Below are 14832 nucleotides of genomic sequence, written 5' to 3' on the forward strand. Positions count from 1 at the left end.
AGGCTCACCAGTGTGTGTTTTTTACCTGTCTAATATCCCACAATCCTTTAAGCCACAGCTCCTCTGTTCGAGTCCACCAGTTGTGGCACCGACCCCCGGGGACGCGCCGGCCCTCGGTGCCCGGCGCGCGTCACGTTTCCCTGCACTGACAGAGCTTGTTCCAAAATAGACGGCACTCACCCTACACCCACCCACCCACACCCTCCTCTCTCCCTGCACTGTCCCGCTACTCTCCCCCTCTCTCTTTCCCTGCCGAGGAGCGTCACGCAGTTGTCCAGTGCGTCTCCTCAGCAAAGTCCGCACCGACTCCAGCAAAACGCACCACGGGGAGTATCATTTAATAAGGAATAAAAGCAGCAGAGGGAGGAGGAGCGGGAGGCGGAGGACATACAACAGACACCGTGAGAGCTGTCCAGGGAAGAGGGGTCTCCCCAAAACCTGAGGTGAGCCGTCTGCTGGACTGTCTGTCCTAATATGTGTGTCAGTGTCGGTGCTGCAGTGAGGTGAGAGGTGCGTCAGCTCGTCTGCTGCACTGCTGGAGAGCAGCGAGCGCGTCCTCACCTTTGGAGAGCCATTCGGTACAGTCAGTGTGATTGTGCACTTTTCTTGTGTCGTGCATGGCAGCTGTGGGCTACTTATAAAAGCACGTTGCACATTGTACGCTCCCTCCCCTCCTTCCTCCCTCACACCCCCTGCGCCCCCCTCTCAGCCCATGGCCCTGTGTTTGTCCGCGTTTATGTGTGTTTGTGCGGGCCGTGCGCACTGGCCGGTTACATTTACGTTCATTAGCGGCGAAGCGCCACAGAAGTGCGTCGCCTTCATTCTGGGACTATTTAGGATCCGGGCCCCGGGTGGGCGGAGCGGCCGGCCCGGGTGGGACAGCGCAGTTTGTCATGTCTATATTAGGAAAGTGGCAGTGTCATTCTTTCGCTCTGTCTCGACTCTCCAGAGCCGCGCCATGCGCCGCAGAGGAGGGCTTTCTCATTAACCTGAGGCAGAACCAAAGGAGCAGAACCAAAGGAGCATGCCCAACTTATTTAAAGGTGCACTCTGTAGTTTTTGGGAAGACATTTTAATCATAAGAGAGAAAAAATCTTCACCGACTGATTTTCATTTTCATTTTTTTATGGCCAAACAAACAAAAAATGAAACTTTCTTTGTTTTCATAACTGAATAAACAGTCTCATCCCATTGTATTGTGTTTACAGGTGGCGGACCCTGCCACCTTTCTAGCTTCAAACCTTGTTTTCTTCTGAGAAAAGTGTGTTTATTCAGTTATGCAAAAGTTAAATATTTAATCATTAATATTACCTTTTTGGAAAAATATATAACTTCTCAGATTGTTTAACGAGATCTTCTCTGTTTGAATCTCCCTTATTTCATTTCAGCGAGGCAGCTTTTTAATATAGTAAACAATTCATGTAAACTTTAAAGGTGCAATTTGGATATAATATATCACCAGAATGATCAACATACTGAGACGACACGACCGTTTTTACGGTGTGTTAAAGACCTCTATGTGCTGTGTCGCTGAGATATCTTACTGAACCAGCCCTGTGCCGGAAAACCAACACTCCCCTGGTAGTTCTGGCTAGCTGCACTACTAACTGAGCTAACTGAGCTAACTAGCTCACAGCAACTACAGTCATGGAACAGAATGCAGTTGGGGGCAGTTAGAGGATACTGTGATGATATGAAATCGTCATGAAAGCATTATAAAAGACATCTTTTTCTTATTTTAAAGTTATTTTGTTTTTGTTTTTCCCTCAAGCCGATGGAGAGTCAGATCAAGTTTTGTTTCCCTCGTAACTTTTCTGGAGCTTCATGGCAAAACAGTGTTGCGGCACTTTCCTAAACAACTGAAGTAGATGGAGACTTAAACTGTACAGCCTTATGACTTTACATCAGCCTGACGGTGAGGTGGATGGTTGAAATGTCTTTTTTGGGTGAACTTATCCTTTAAAAGCCACCCACGATCAAGGTGTTTTTATGTTCAAATCAGTTATGTTATGTAAAATGAAAAAAAAAATTAAAAGACTTTAATAGACTTCTGTCTGTTGTCTTGACTCCTAATATGGAAAAACATGTCATTAGATTAATAAAACTGTCAAACCATCTCTGACACAGCAGCAATATAAGAATATATCATATGTGTGATACTGCGTTTGCCCTGAAATGCCCCACAGCTGTCCCTCCTGAAGTGGCCACTGGAATGTAAATCTCTTGATAACAGTGAGCTTCCAGGAACGACGCCGGAGCTTCTGTCCTCTCATCAGCCTGGTTGAGTTGTGTATCCCACAGTCGTCACGTCCAGTTTGGGGTTAAATGTAGAATATTCCTTGTGTGAGAGTGATGACAGTTTGAGTTCACAATCATCTGCTAAACAAGAGGAAGAACTCCGCTGCATTCATCAGGCGTCTTCAGGGACTGGTGCAGGCCTACTTCTAGATGTGGGTTTTTAGTTTTTGCCTTATGTAAGCTGGCACAGTCTGAGAGTGTATGTTAGGTAAGTTTCAAACTACATATTCTCACAGGGGTTGTATCACATGGATGTGACTGAATGTAACCGCTGTGCTACACTCTGGGATCGTGTCTGTCATGTATTAAGTTCTCCCAGGCTTTTATCTGCTCTCTGCGTCTTAGTGTTCGTCTTTGATGTTTGGCCGTCACATAGTGTTCGGTGGGACAATCAACTATTAATATCTGCACTGATGGCAGGCGCTGTTATAGAATATCTCCTGTGTTTGGGAGGATTACGGCCTGGGACAGCCGCAGAACAACGAAATGTCAGTCAACAAACGGCCTAAAAACACATCACGGAGTTCATTAATCAGAGAAAAGCTGATGGATTTTTAAAGCCACTTAAATTTGGACAACAACAAACTAAGAAACAGCATAAAATAGACAGCATTCTATTTAAATAATACTATCTTTAGGTGTTTAAAGGTGAAATATATAAGAATACCTGATGGATTTATACTCCAAACCAGTAGAGGGCAGCATAACAGCAGAGTAACCGCTAACTGCTGCTAACTGTAACTGCTAGTTAGTTAGCTTAGTTAGCTGTGGAGCTAGCGGTCTACACTGGGAGATCGGAGCAATGGCGGAGTGTTGGTGGTGTTTGGTGCCAACGAACCGGACTGGAACTAATCAAAGCCCCTGAGAACGACAGAATGACAGAAGCAAGTTTGATGACAGTATGGAGGTGATTTACAACAACTCTCACTCCTGGCACGACAAAAACACGGTGTGTTCATGCAGAGAAACGAGAGCGAGGTTGGGCACCAGTCAGTGCTGCCTCCAGAGGCCTAAACTATACTGATGCACTGGAAGTGGTATTATGAGACAGGCTGGGCTGTAGCTAGCTTGTTAGCATGCTAACTGCAACAGAATACATAGATATCTTTGGCATAATATCAAAATTGTTGTTTCTTCACATTCTGTTGATAAATTATTCAGTTTTTCAATGTTTTAAACGAAAATATATTTATATTGCACCTATTAACACTGCTAGGTGCTGATGTGGTTTGATCGGAGTCGATTGATAGTGATGGTAACGTGTCATCGTCTGTCCTACGATTTTTGATTGGTCCATGGAAGTAGATGACGTCCCATGTTTCTAATTGAAAGAGCACAGAAGAGAAACAGAAAACTTTTACTTTGACCCCATCGCTCAAAATAAGAAGAGTAAAAAGAGTTTCCATTGATAGTTATGCAGCGTGAACGGACAAAAATTCAGTCCTTGCCAGCATGTCAGACAGAATCTTTCATCGGTTTTATGTAGCTTTCTACCTGATTGAAGAAAATGTCAAACAAGAGCAAACTGTGCTGTCTTTTTTCATGAATAAAGAGCTTGAAAGCGCCACTGAGCTGCTGATTCATCTTCAAACTTGGAGACCGATGACAGAAAACACAGGCTGCTCTAAGCAACAGATGAAAACACTTAGAAACACCATTCAGCAATCTGCCTCAATGACAGAGACAGAGACAGAGACAGAGATAAAACAGACTGCTCAGTGTAGGAGACATAAAGCATTGAACGTACAGAGACTGCAAATATTGTGATAGCAGTTCAGTTTTGTTGTCTCAGACACTCGTTGTTTTTCTCGTTTCAAGTCGTTTTTTGTTTCTTGACCATCCTTTTTTCCACCTCTCATCCTCTCGCCTCTCCTTGTTCCTTCATCTGTCTTCCTCGCCTCAGCCATGAGTCGCAGCATCGTGCGGCAGAGCAAGTTTCGCCACGTCTTTGGCCAGAACGTCAAGGCGGAGCAGGGCTACGATGACATCCGGGTCTCCAAGGTGACGTGGGACAGCTCCTTCTGCGCCGTCAACCCAAAGTTCCTGGCGGTCATCGTTGAGTCCAGCGGCGGAGGAGCGTTCCTGGTCCTGCCCATCTCTAAGGTCAGTTAGGCATAACAGAGTGTACATGAGTTTAAGTGTTCGTGTCAAACTGCCACTGACGAAGAGACAATGAGACCAAATGATGATTTCATAAATGGTTTGTCAGGTCTTTCTATCAGCGATGGCTGCAACAGTAAGTTTTTTTCCATACAGGCATCAGAAGCGACAAGGAGAAAGAATAAGAGGAGAACTTTATGGGGAAAGAGGAAGAAAAGAAAGACGAGTAAAAATAGTTTGCATCAGCCCTGTTTAAAAGCTCGTCTCAGTAACTAAATGCTGTGTGAAGTTTAGCTATAAGCAGCTATAACACAGTTGATGATGTGTGAAAGAATCAGCAGGCTGTAGTGGTGAGGGTGAAGAAAAGGACGGCCAAAGACTTTGGCTGCCAGCTTGGGGTCAAATCCTCTGAGGACGGGCAGAAAAGGTTAATGTATTCAGAAAACAGCGCCAAGTCATGGTTTCAGCAGTTTGATGGAGCAGTTTGAAGGCTGTTGCTGCAGAAGAAACATAATTTAGTGTAACAGTTTGATTTGAGTGTGTTCTTCCTTCTAATAGCAGAGGGTATATGTCCGGGAAGGCTCGGGAGGGAAGGACTCCATGATTGCTAAAGCAGACGTACAGTGACAGAAAAAGCAACAGGTTGAGACAGATCTGACGTTTTGGTGTGGAGCCTCGTGAGGATAACAACATCGCCTTAAAATAAACATCAGAGACAAAACGAAACCAGCTAATCCGGTCTTTCTAAGTGAAATCAGTTTATTTAGTTGTTCTTTACATTTTATCAATTTTAACGGTTGAAATAAATAAATGGAGCAGGCATAGAATGACATATACCAACAAAAAAATAATGTAAAACATCAAAGGAGACCTTTTCGATCAAGAAAGTTAAATGGGTCAAAGTCAACACCAAGAGAAGCTCCTGTCTCCCACAGAGAACACTGTTCTTTAAACGCCTCGTCAGTAGTCCCGCCTTTAATTATGTGACTTTGTGACATCACACAATGTCACCATGTCACACATTTGCATAATTTATACCTGGTGGTTATTTCGGCACGTGAACATTGATTTAGCACAGCTGCTCTGTTGTTGTTAGAGGAGCTGGCTCAGGTTTGTGTGAACTGACCAATCAGAAGTGACTGGATGTTCGGGAGGGCGGAGCTTAAAGAGACAGGAGCTAAACCTGTTGTAGTAAAAAACCCAGAACAGGAAGTTACGAACCTGAAAATGAGAATATGTCACTGCAGCTGCAGTAATCGGCCTCGCCTGCAGGGTTTTAGTGGAGCTGTGAGACGCCTTCAGCTCAGCCGGTTTTATACATTTCATAAATTTGAAATGAGTTGGAAAAATAGTGAAACTTTTCAAAATATGAATTTAATTGTGTGTTATTATAGGACAAGAACGAGGGCTATAAACAATCTTTCATTTTCTGAGTTGAAGACTTAAAATGTAGAAATGTCATGACTGTAACGAGGTCAACTCCGCTCAGATTCATCAGCATGTCAGCGGCGATAATTACTGAAGAGGAGCTGGATGAGTAACGCAGAGTGTTTTGGAGACACGGGGAAATGGATGTGATTATGTGCCGGAGTCACAGACGTGCTATTAATACTCGCCAACGTGCTCTCCATCCTCCATCTCCCCCCTCCGGGTCCCCAACAGGCCACAAGAAAAACTCCCCTTTCAACGCCTCGTCACTCAGCTATAAATACACCTCTCTAGGGGTGTGTGTGTGTGTGTGTGGAGGGAGTGATATCTCAAAAGGTGATACACATGTTCACATGGTTAGAACAGGGAAACATGGAATAACCTAGAAGGAGCATAATGATTTTAGTCTGTGTTTCCTGGAAGTCCGCCATGAAGCCGAGGGACTCTTCTAGACTCGAGCCAACCAAAACCTTCACGTTGGTATCTGTCTTATTATATTGAACTAAAAGGTTTCTATGGCTGGATTGCCAAGTGGCCAAAATGGGCAACTTCTTCAGGGTTCCCAAAAACAGTCTCACTTATAGAGGGAGCAAGAAGTGGTGGGGGGTCAGTACTGGCCACGCAACACACTGATAGGGTTGTACTTTCAACAGTTAACCACAGTAGTTTGGGCCACAGGTTCCATTCTTGTCTTTTCCAAAGGTCCTTTTTGCGCAACGAGTCCTTAAAACACTCAGATTAAATGAACCTTAGGCTGAGGTTGTTTTGTCGGCTACTGTTCTGACCGGTTTCACATTGAAATAAAACTTCAGAATAAAAAAAACATTTAACTTCCAGCCTGCTTTTACTCAACATCCCTGACTCCGAAAAAAGTTGGTACACCGTGTGAAAACAAAAATGAAACAGAATGCGATAATTGGTAAATTCTTTCGGACTGACAGTTAATTGAAAACAACAAAAACAGTGTTTAACCTCATCGACTTCATTTTATGACTTTTTAAATATCTGCTTACATGTTTGTTACAAGTTAGGACAGGAGCAACAAAAAGCTGGGAAAGTTGTGAACGCTCCAAAAACACCTGTTTGGAACATCCCACAGGTGAACAGGTTCGTTGTTACCAGGTGATAGTATCATGCTTGGGTATGAAAGGGGCGTCTTTAAAAAAGGCTCAGTCGTTCACAAGCAATAACGGGGCAACGTTCACCGCTTTGTGAAACACGTAGGTGTATAAAGGATATTGTAACACTTTCGTTTTTAAACACAATATGTTTGATTGCACGCTTAACTCTGTTTTCTGCGTCCTAACTGTGTGTCGATGCTGCCGTGTGTTGCAGACAGGGCGTGTGGACAAAAACTACCCGCTGGTGGTCGGCCACTCCGGGCCCGTCCTCGACATCGACTGGTGTCCTCATGACGACAACATCCTGGCCAGCTGCTCAGAGGACTGTACTGCAATGGTAATGAGAGTGTGTGTGTGTTTGTTTATATTCCTTATATGTATCTGAGTGTGTGTGGACAAAAAGATGTGAGTGGGCGAGAGAAGTTGCGAATGCCTGTGGAGGAGTTTGTTGTTGGGTGACTCAGACAGCAGTCATGGAGGTCATCACAGCCCGAGCCTTCATCACATCTGCCTGCTCATTGGACGGGTGAAGTGAATCAGACGGGGTACTGCTGTGTCTACCTGTCTCACTGTCCACCCACCTGTTCCGCCTCATCTCTGTCTCTTCAACAGCCTGTTTGGCCTCGTCATTGTAATGCTGTGTGTGTGTGTGAAGGTGGAAATGTTTGGCACAGTCGGATGTTTTACTTTGTTCCTACAGCATGACGTGTTCTCCAGACTCTCACGTCTCTGCTCAGTGATACATATCTCTGCCTACGTTAAAGGAGCTCTGTGTAACTTCTGCGTGGTGCTGGAGTCGTTGTCAGCAGACTACATCTCTAAGCTAACGGACATAAAGTCACACCCAGAGTCCTTCTAGAATAAATCTACAGTCCAGCAGCGTTAGACAACTTCTACAAATCATCCACAGGCTTGTATAGACAACCGAGATGTTGTGTGTTTCATGTCTTGTTACAATCCGCTCACTATACCTAATAAAAAACGGATTAATGCATAGTAATGCGTACAAATTGTTCCATAGAGCCCCTTTAAGTGTTCTGATACGCATTCAGTTCCTTCTGTCAAAACATCTCAGACAGTCCTGGAGGCTGCACATGGAAAATATAATACTCACTCACAGGATGTGGAGAAAAGTTTTAATAATCATCATCAGTCTGTGGTGATTAGAAATCTGTCTGCGGTTCCTTTAAGTTGAACAAAACCTAAAAGTGACAGTGTAGTCTGAATTATTACTTTAAGTTAGAGGTTAGATGTGCATCTATTAAAACATTTTAAATATTCACTTCCCACCATGTTTAAATTCAAAGTCAGAAATATTTATTTTGTTTCCATAAGTGAATAAACGAGCTGAAAATAAGGTCCAAGAACACTGTGTGATGCTAGAAAGGTGGCAGGGTCAGCCACATATAAACAAAGCGGAACAGTATGAAACTGTGTTTTTCTTTAAGGTCAGTTTTTTTTAATTCAGTCATGAAAACAACAAGAGCTTGTTTGTTTAGTTCGTATAGGCAGAAAAAAATCTGTCAGTGCAGATTTTTCCCTTTCTTTTTAAACAAACAGTATTGTTGTTATAAGACATCAGAAGCTTCAGTGCTGCAGCGATGACTGAGTTCAGTCAGCAGGGGTCACTGTGAGGCCTCGACTGCAGGAGGTGAATACAGATGGTTGAACTATTGTTACAGGACATCTGTTGTTAATAAATCTATAATAATAATAAGTATAACTTTAATTTGTGAAGCTGAATGACCAGTGAACTGATTGTAAAATCCCCGGATGGCAACTTGTTATATAATCCTCCTTTATTAATTCAATTTGTAATCTTCCCACATCTTCCTGCCTTTATAAGCACAAGTGTTCAATATTAAATTATGTTATTGAATAAAGTATCAGTAGAAGAGATGCTGACAGTGATGAGTTACGACATGAAGCAGGAAGTGAGGAGCAGGTTTGTGAGTGATGAGCTGCCCCACTGACACAGATGAGAACACATGCGTCACTTAACTGTGACGACTCCATGGTGATCTAGATCAGAGATGTTATCTTCCTGCCCAATTAATTGATTTGTTATTACCTAAAATGATCATCAGAGTCTCAAACGTGTCTATTTGTTAGTTTGCAATGAAATAAAACAGACAGAATCAGAGAATCTTCACATGGAAATATCAGGAACAAACATATTTTAAGCAGTTTCATTCAAAAAAATATCTCAAATGATCGATTAAAAAATTGCTGATCGTTTTCTGTCATAGACTAATCAATAATCTAATTGTTTCGCAATCATAAAACTACAAAATGAAGCTGCACAAATACACAATATGTTGTATTTTATGATTTCAATTTCTCTTCTCGGGCCTAATAGATAAAATTTGTGACACTTTACATGAACGTGTGTGCTCACAGATGTGTCTCGTGTGTCAGCATGTGTCCACGCTCACACCTCGGTTTGTGTGAGGACGACACGTCTGTTGACTCAGCATGTGTCTGCTCCGGAGCGCAGTTGTCACATTCGCCCACACTTGTTCGCGGCGACGTGGCAGGAATCTTTGTGCGATTGAATGATCGAATCGCAGCTTCTCTGATGGCAACAGCTGCTCGGATGCTGTGTGTTTGCCTTTGTGTGTGTGTGTGTGTGTGTTTGTGTGTTGTCGATGCCCAGCTCACAGATAGACAGTTGCAGCTGTCCAGTTTTTGGCGGTGTTACCGGTGTGGAGCAGAGAGGCCATAACTGTGATGTCATTCTCTTCACTACAGAGACGGATCATTGTGTCATCTGAAAAGGCTCATTACAGTGTGTGTGTGTGTGTGTGGATCAATCAATCACCGGCTTGCGTAACTGAAAAGGCCACATTCCAACAAGCTGCTGGACCATTTAGTGACATCAATGAGAAATGTTAAAAATGTACACGTGCCGTCGTGTTTTCGATCTCAGTTTTTGGAGCAGCAGCTTCTTTCTGCGCTCGCTGGACGAGTTTATTAAGTAGCTGTGATGGAGTTGAACGCAGACGTGGAAAGTAGCGGGCGGCTGTAGAGCAGTCACTGCCGGTAAATTTAGGAACCAATTTAAAATGACTCAGCTGCACCGTAAATCGTGGCAGTCCGCGAGCTTAATGGAAGAATTAAAGATGTGGGCCTGGAGTGAAGGAGGTAAAAATACTCTGATACAGCGTCCAACACAAATGCATGATTAAAATCTTTTCAAGGCAAGCAAAACAAACCAAACTGCAGTCTTATTTGTCACCAGGAGATTATACTTCAACTACTGTAGTACAAGTACTACAAGAACAATAATAAGACAGATAACACTTCTTGTGTTACGTCAGAGTTTCTGCTCTGATTTTCCTTCCCCCCCTCTTCTCTCCAGGTGTGGCAGATCCCAGATCACGTCCTGACCCGCCCCGTCACCGACCCCGTCGTGGTCCTGGAGGGACACTCCAAACGTGTCGGCATCGTCACCTGGCACCCCACCGCACGCAACATACTACTCACTGCGGGTAGGACACACACACACACACACACACACACACACACACATCCTAGTCGCCTTCAAAGCGTTCTGGTCTTTTGACTGAGTGAGTGTGTGTGAGTGTGTGAGTGCATGCAGATGTTCACCGTCTGCTCTCCCTGCAGGCAGTGATAACCTGGTCATAATCTGGAACGTGGGCACAGGCGAGCCCCTCATCTCCATGGACGACCATCCAGACCTGATCTACAGCATCAGCTGGAACCGAAACGGCAGCTTGTTTTGCACCACCTGTAAGGACCGACGTCTGCGTGTGTGCGACCCCCGCAAGAGGGAGGTGGTTGCGGTGAGTGCGTCGAAGATACTGATAAATATACTGTATGCATCACAGTATAATGAATTCTAACAACACTTTCTGAGCTCTCAAACATTTATGTTGGAGTATATATATATATATAGATAAGTATCTAAGGAACTAGCTCTTGTTCCTCCGCTGACCAACAGGAACGTCTGGCTCCACATGAGGGGATCCGGCCAATGAGAGCCATCTTCACCAGAGACGGAAACATCTTCACCACAGGGTTCACCAGGATGAGCCAGAGAGAGCTCGGACTCTGGGACCCCGTAACAAACAATTTAAATATCGCATGCTGTCCATGAATATCAAAGATGTAGGACAATACCTGCGCACTGCTGAGCTGTCTCCACTGTTTTTAACTCTCCTCAGACGAACTTTGAGGAACCTATTGCGCTCTTGGAGCTGGACACAAGTAATGGAGTGTTGTTACCATATTATGATGCAGATGCAAACATGGTCTACCTCTGTGGAAAGGTACACACACACTGCAAATCATGTTTGAAGAATATACACAGATCCATCATCTCTCCAGGCTTAACAGCGTCACTGTCACATGGGTTTCTGACATGTTTCCTGGTTGTTTTCTGTTTTTTGCGTGTTTGTGAAGGGGGACAGCAGCATCCGTTACTTTGAGATCACAGATGAGCCGCCGTACGTCCACTACCTCAGCACCTTCAGCAGTAAGGAGCCCCAGAGAGGGATGGGCTTCATGCCCAAGAGAGGTGTGGACGTCAGCAAATGTGAGATCGCGAGGTGAGATCAGAACACGGCAGAACACAGCTTCACAGCATCGTTTGATGAACGCAGAGTGCACGGTATTATCTTACTTTATGCAAATGTAAACGACAAACTGATAAAAGTGCAACTGGTGGGTTTCTTCTCGTCTCTTTAACGTCCTCTCAGGTTATTCAAGCTCCTTGACAAGAAGTGTGAGCCCATCACAATGACAGTGCCCAGAAAAGTAAGTACGGATCAAACTTTCATACTGGTGGAAGGTAACAAGTGAGTAGTGTTACCATTTTCTGCTACTTCATACTTTGAGTTCTACGGAAGAGTATTAGGGCCAGGTGTGAGAAAAAAATGTCAGGAGGAAGTTGTTTTTTTCATTATGCACTTCAAGAAAAAATTCTAAATGTGGAGATTAAAGTCAACATTTCAAGATTAAAGTCGACCTTCTGTGACGACTTCAAACATATCAACATATTCAAACAAAGTGCCTTGTGTAGATGAACTGGTGAAACTGTACTTTAGTACCAAAGACATTATTTGTTAGAGGTGTAAAGATTCACCGATTCTAATCGGTTTTAACGTAAAAAAAAAGATGTGACTACATCGACTCGTGGACCCCTGTATCGATATAACTTTACCATTAACCGGTCGATGGCCTGATTGTAAAGTTACGTATCGGTTGACGGAAGCCTTGCTGCTAAATCTGCAGAGCGTCTCTCAACTCTCGTAAAAGGTTCAAGTTCAACACAAGATTCTCGCAAGAGTAACGTTAGCGTATCTGAGTGAAAAACCACAACAACAACAACAACAACAACAACAACACGTCCGACAACTCCGACACTGTTTATAATGCACCAGCTAATCTGAAATGTAAAGTTTAGAAGAGTTTTGGATTTTATAAGAAGGAGGGACATTTGGACAAAAGTCTGGCAATATGTAAAGTCTGTAGAACAGCTATTAAGTACAGCGGTAGCAGAACAAATCTGAAAACTCACCTGGTGAGACGGCATGGAGAAAACTACGCAAGACAACGAAGTGGCTATTAAAGATTTTTTCCAGCCACAACTCGGCGAGGTCCACGGTAATCACGACATCTATAGCCCGTTTTATTGCGAAGGACTTACGACCTCACAGTGTGGTTGAGAGTGATGGCTTTCGAGACGTCACGTGACACTGATCCTTATTTCTTTATGCATAATAAGCACTTTTACCTATTTTACATACATTTTGTCACGTACACTTCATTTCCACCACTGGACTTGAAATTATTCAATCAATTTAACTTTTTCTGTTCTATCCTTGAATCTCTCCTTCACTTACTCCTTGAGAAAGACAGAGGAATGCAAAGATTTTTGAGTAAAACTACAAAACAAAACCACTTCTGTCTCTTCTTGCTCAGTCGGACCTCTTCCAGGACGACCTGTACCCGGACACAGCAGGGCCTGAGCCCGCCATGGAGCCTGAGGAGTGGCTGGACGGCCGCGACGAAGATCCAATTCTGGTGTCCTTGAGGGACGGCTATGTGCCGCCAAAGAGCCGAGAGCTCAAAGTGGCGAAGAAGAACGTGCTGGACTCCAGACCCACCACCCGACGCAGCATGTCCGTTTTGGACACCAACAGTCTGCCGGTAAGTTGTGTCGTTTTATTACCTGTTATCACATAAAGTTTGTTGTGCTACATTTAATGAATCACATAATATGAATTCAGTATTGAGTTTTGCAGCCCGTAGTCTGAATGAGAACATCTATCTCTGTTTGACACTTTCTGTTTATCTCTCCTCTATTCGTACCTGCCCACAACTTTTCCCCCCAAAGCTCCCTTCTTTGTTTTGGTTTATTTTTCCTAGATGCTCGCTGTCCTTGACCTGTTTTTCCTCTTTTTCTTTACCCTTATTTCCCCCCTTCCCTGTCACTGTCTGTTTTCCTTTCTCCTTCTGTTCCCCTTGTTTCCTTTTCTCCACTCTTCTCCTGTCCAGCCTCAGTTGCTGGAGAGGTTGTTGGAGGAGATTCAGAATCTGAAGGCCACAGTTTTGTCTCAGGAGAAGAGAATCTGTGACTTGGAGAATAAGCTTTCCCAGTACACCAATGGCACTGACTGACAGACGCGCGTGAAAACACACCTTCTGGAGGACTGGTCAGAATTTCAGCATCACGTCGATTATAGAAACACGTTTCCCTTACATACGCAAGGAGCCACTTTCTTTAATTGTATGGCAGAAACATTTGAATATTTCCCCAGCTTTACTTTGATTTGTACAGAGTGAGAAGAGTGCAGAAGTAGAATGAGGGTGCTGTAGGTAAGAGGGAAGTGTGGTCTGAGGAAAGTCAACACTGTTATCACATTTTTGATAAACCTGCGAGAAAAGGACAAGAATTAAATGCCAGAAAAAGACTTTCGACCTGGAGTGGTTTACAAACTACATAGTAAAAATTATACTTGCACTTCTACTGAACACACACGACATGATTTAAAGAAACACACCGCCACATGTATTTGACCCGTCGCATCAGACGAGTCCCTCAGAAAACCTTTCAAAATGTAAATAGTGATGAAGGTGAGAAGAAATTGTGAACTTGTAGCAAAATGTGAAAAGCAAAACGTTTTGTGCTCTGTAAAGGATTATACATTAGACACATTAAACCAACAATAAAAACAGTGTTTTTTAAAAAAAAATGCTTCCCTCTTTCATCTGTTGGTATGTTTCAATCTTCATTTCACGATGAGAAACGATCACCTGCCACCTGTGAAGTGGCCAGCTCGTCATTAAAGTGGAACTCTCGCCAAAAAGCAACCAAGGCTTTATTTGTGATTGAATATGAGTCAAACCTTCGTGTAAAAGCATAATTACGACGAAAGAGGCACTTTTAAGATTTACCGTAGTTTCGTTTTTGGGCAAGCTAATTGTCAATGGAGTGCTACGGGCACTCTGACGCTAGCATCAAAATCTCTATATTTAAAACACCAAGAAGGCTCGACACAATATGAAACTTTGCTCATAGTATCACCAGGGTCTCTACACATGAACACGAGCATTGAGAACATTGTTTGTGTACACAGAGTTTACTAACAAGAAGGTTTTGAACTACTCATCGTTGGACCTGGATCTCCGGCGTGCCACCTTCAAGGCAGACAAAAAGTGTTGATCCCTGAGTGCGACCTAACAGGCAGGAGAGTAACGGTGGACCTCCTACCTGTTAGGTCGCACTCAGGGATCAACACTTTTTGTCTGCCTTGACGGCGACGCGCCGGAGGTGCTACTGCTAACGTGAGTTGTCCAAAAACCTTCTTTTTAGTAAACTCTGTGTACACAAACAGTGTTCTCAATGCTCGTGTTCATG

The 14832-nt window shown here is 43.7% G+C and overlaps 1 protein-coding gene across 1 annotated transcript; it reads left to right on the forward strand.

The window, feature by feature from the left end:
* The first annotated feature begins 203 nt into the window (after positions 1-203).
* Positions 204-14167, forward strand: coro6 (coronin 6). Its single transcript, XM_030436949.1, has 11 exons — positions 204-443; positions 4202-4401; positions 7162-7284; positions 10309-10438; positions 10575-10753; positions 10912-11031; positions 11135-11239; positions 11373-11518; positions 11669-11726; positions 12894-13121; positions 13470-14167. Exons 2-11 carry the CDS (start codon positions 4204-4206, stop codon positions 13590-13592), a joined length of 1410 nt encoding a protein of 469 aa, XP_030292809.1. The 5' UTR covers positions 204-443; positions 4202-4203; the 3' UTR covers positions 13593-14167.
* Positions 14168-14832: the final 665 nt, after the last annotated feature.

Source organism: Sparus aurata, chromosome 13 (assembly GCF_900880675.1).
Source record: "Sparus aurata chromosome 13, fSpaAur1.1, whole genome shotgun sequence".
NCBI lineage: Eukaryota > Metazoa > Chordata > Actinopteri > Spariformes > Sparidae > Sparus > Sparus aurata.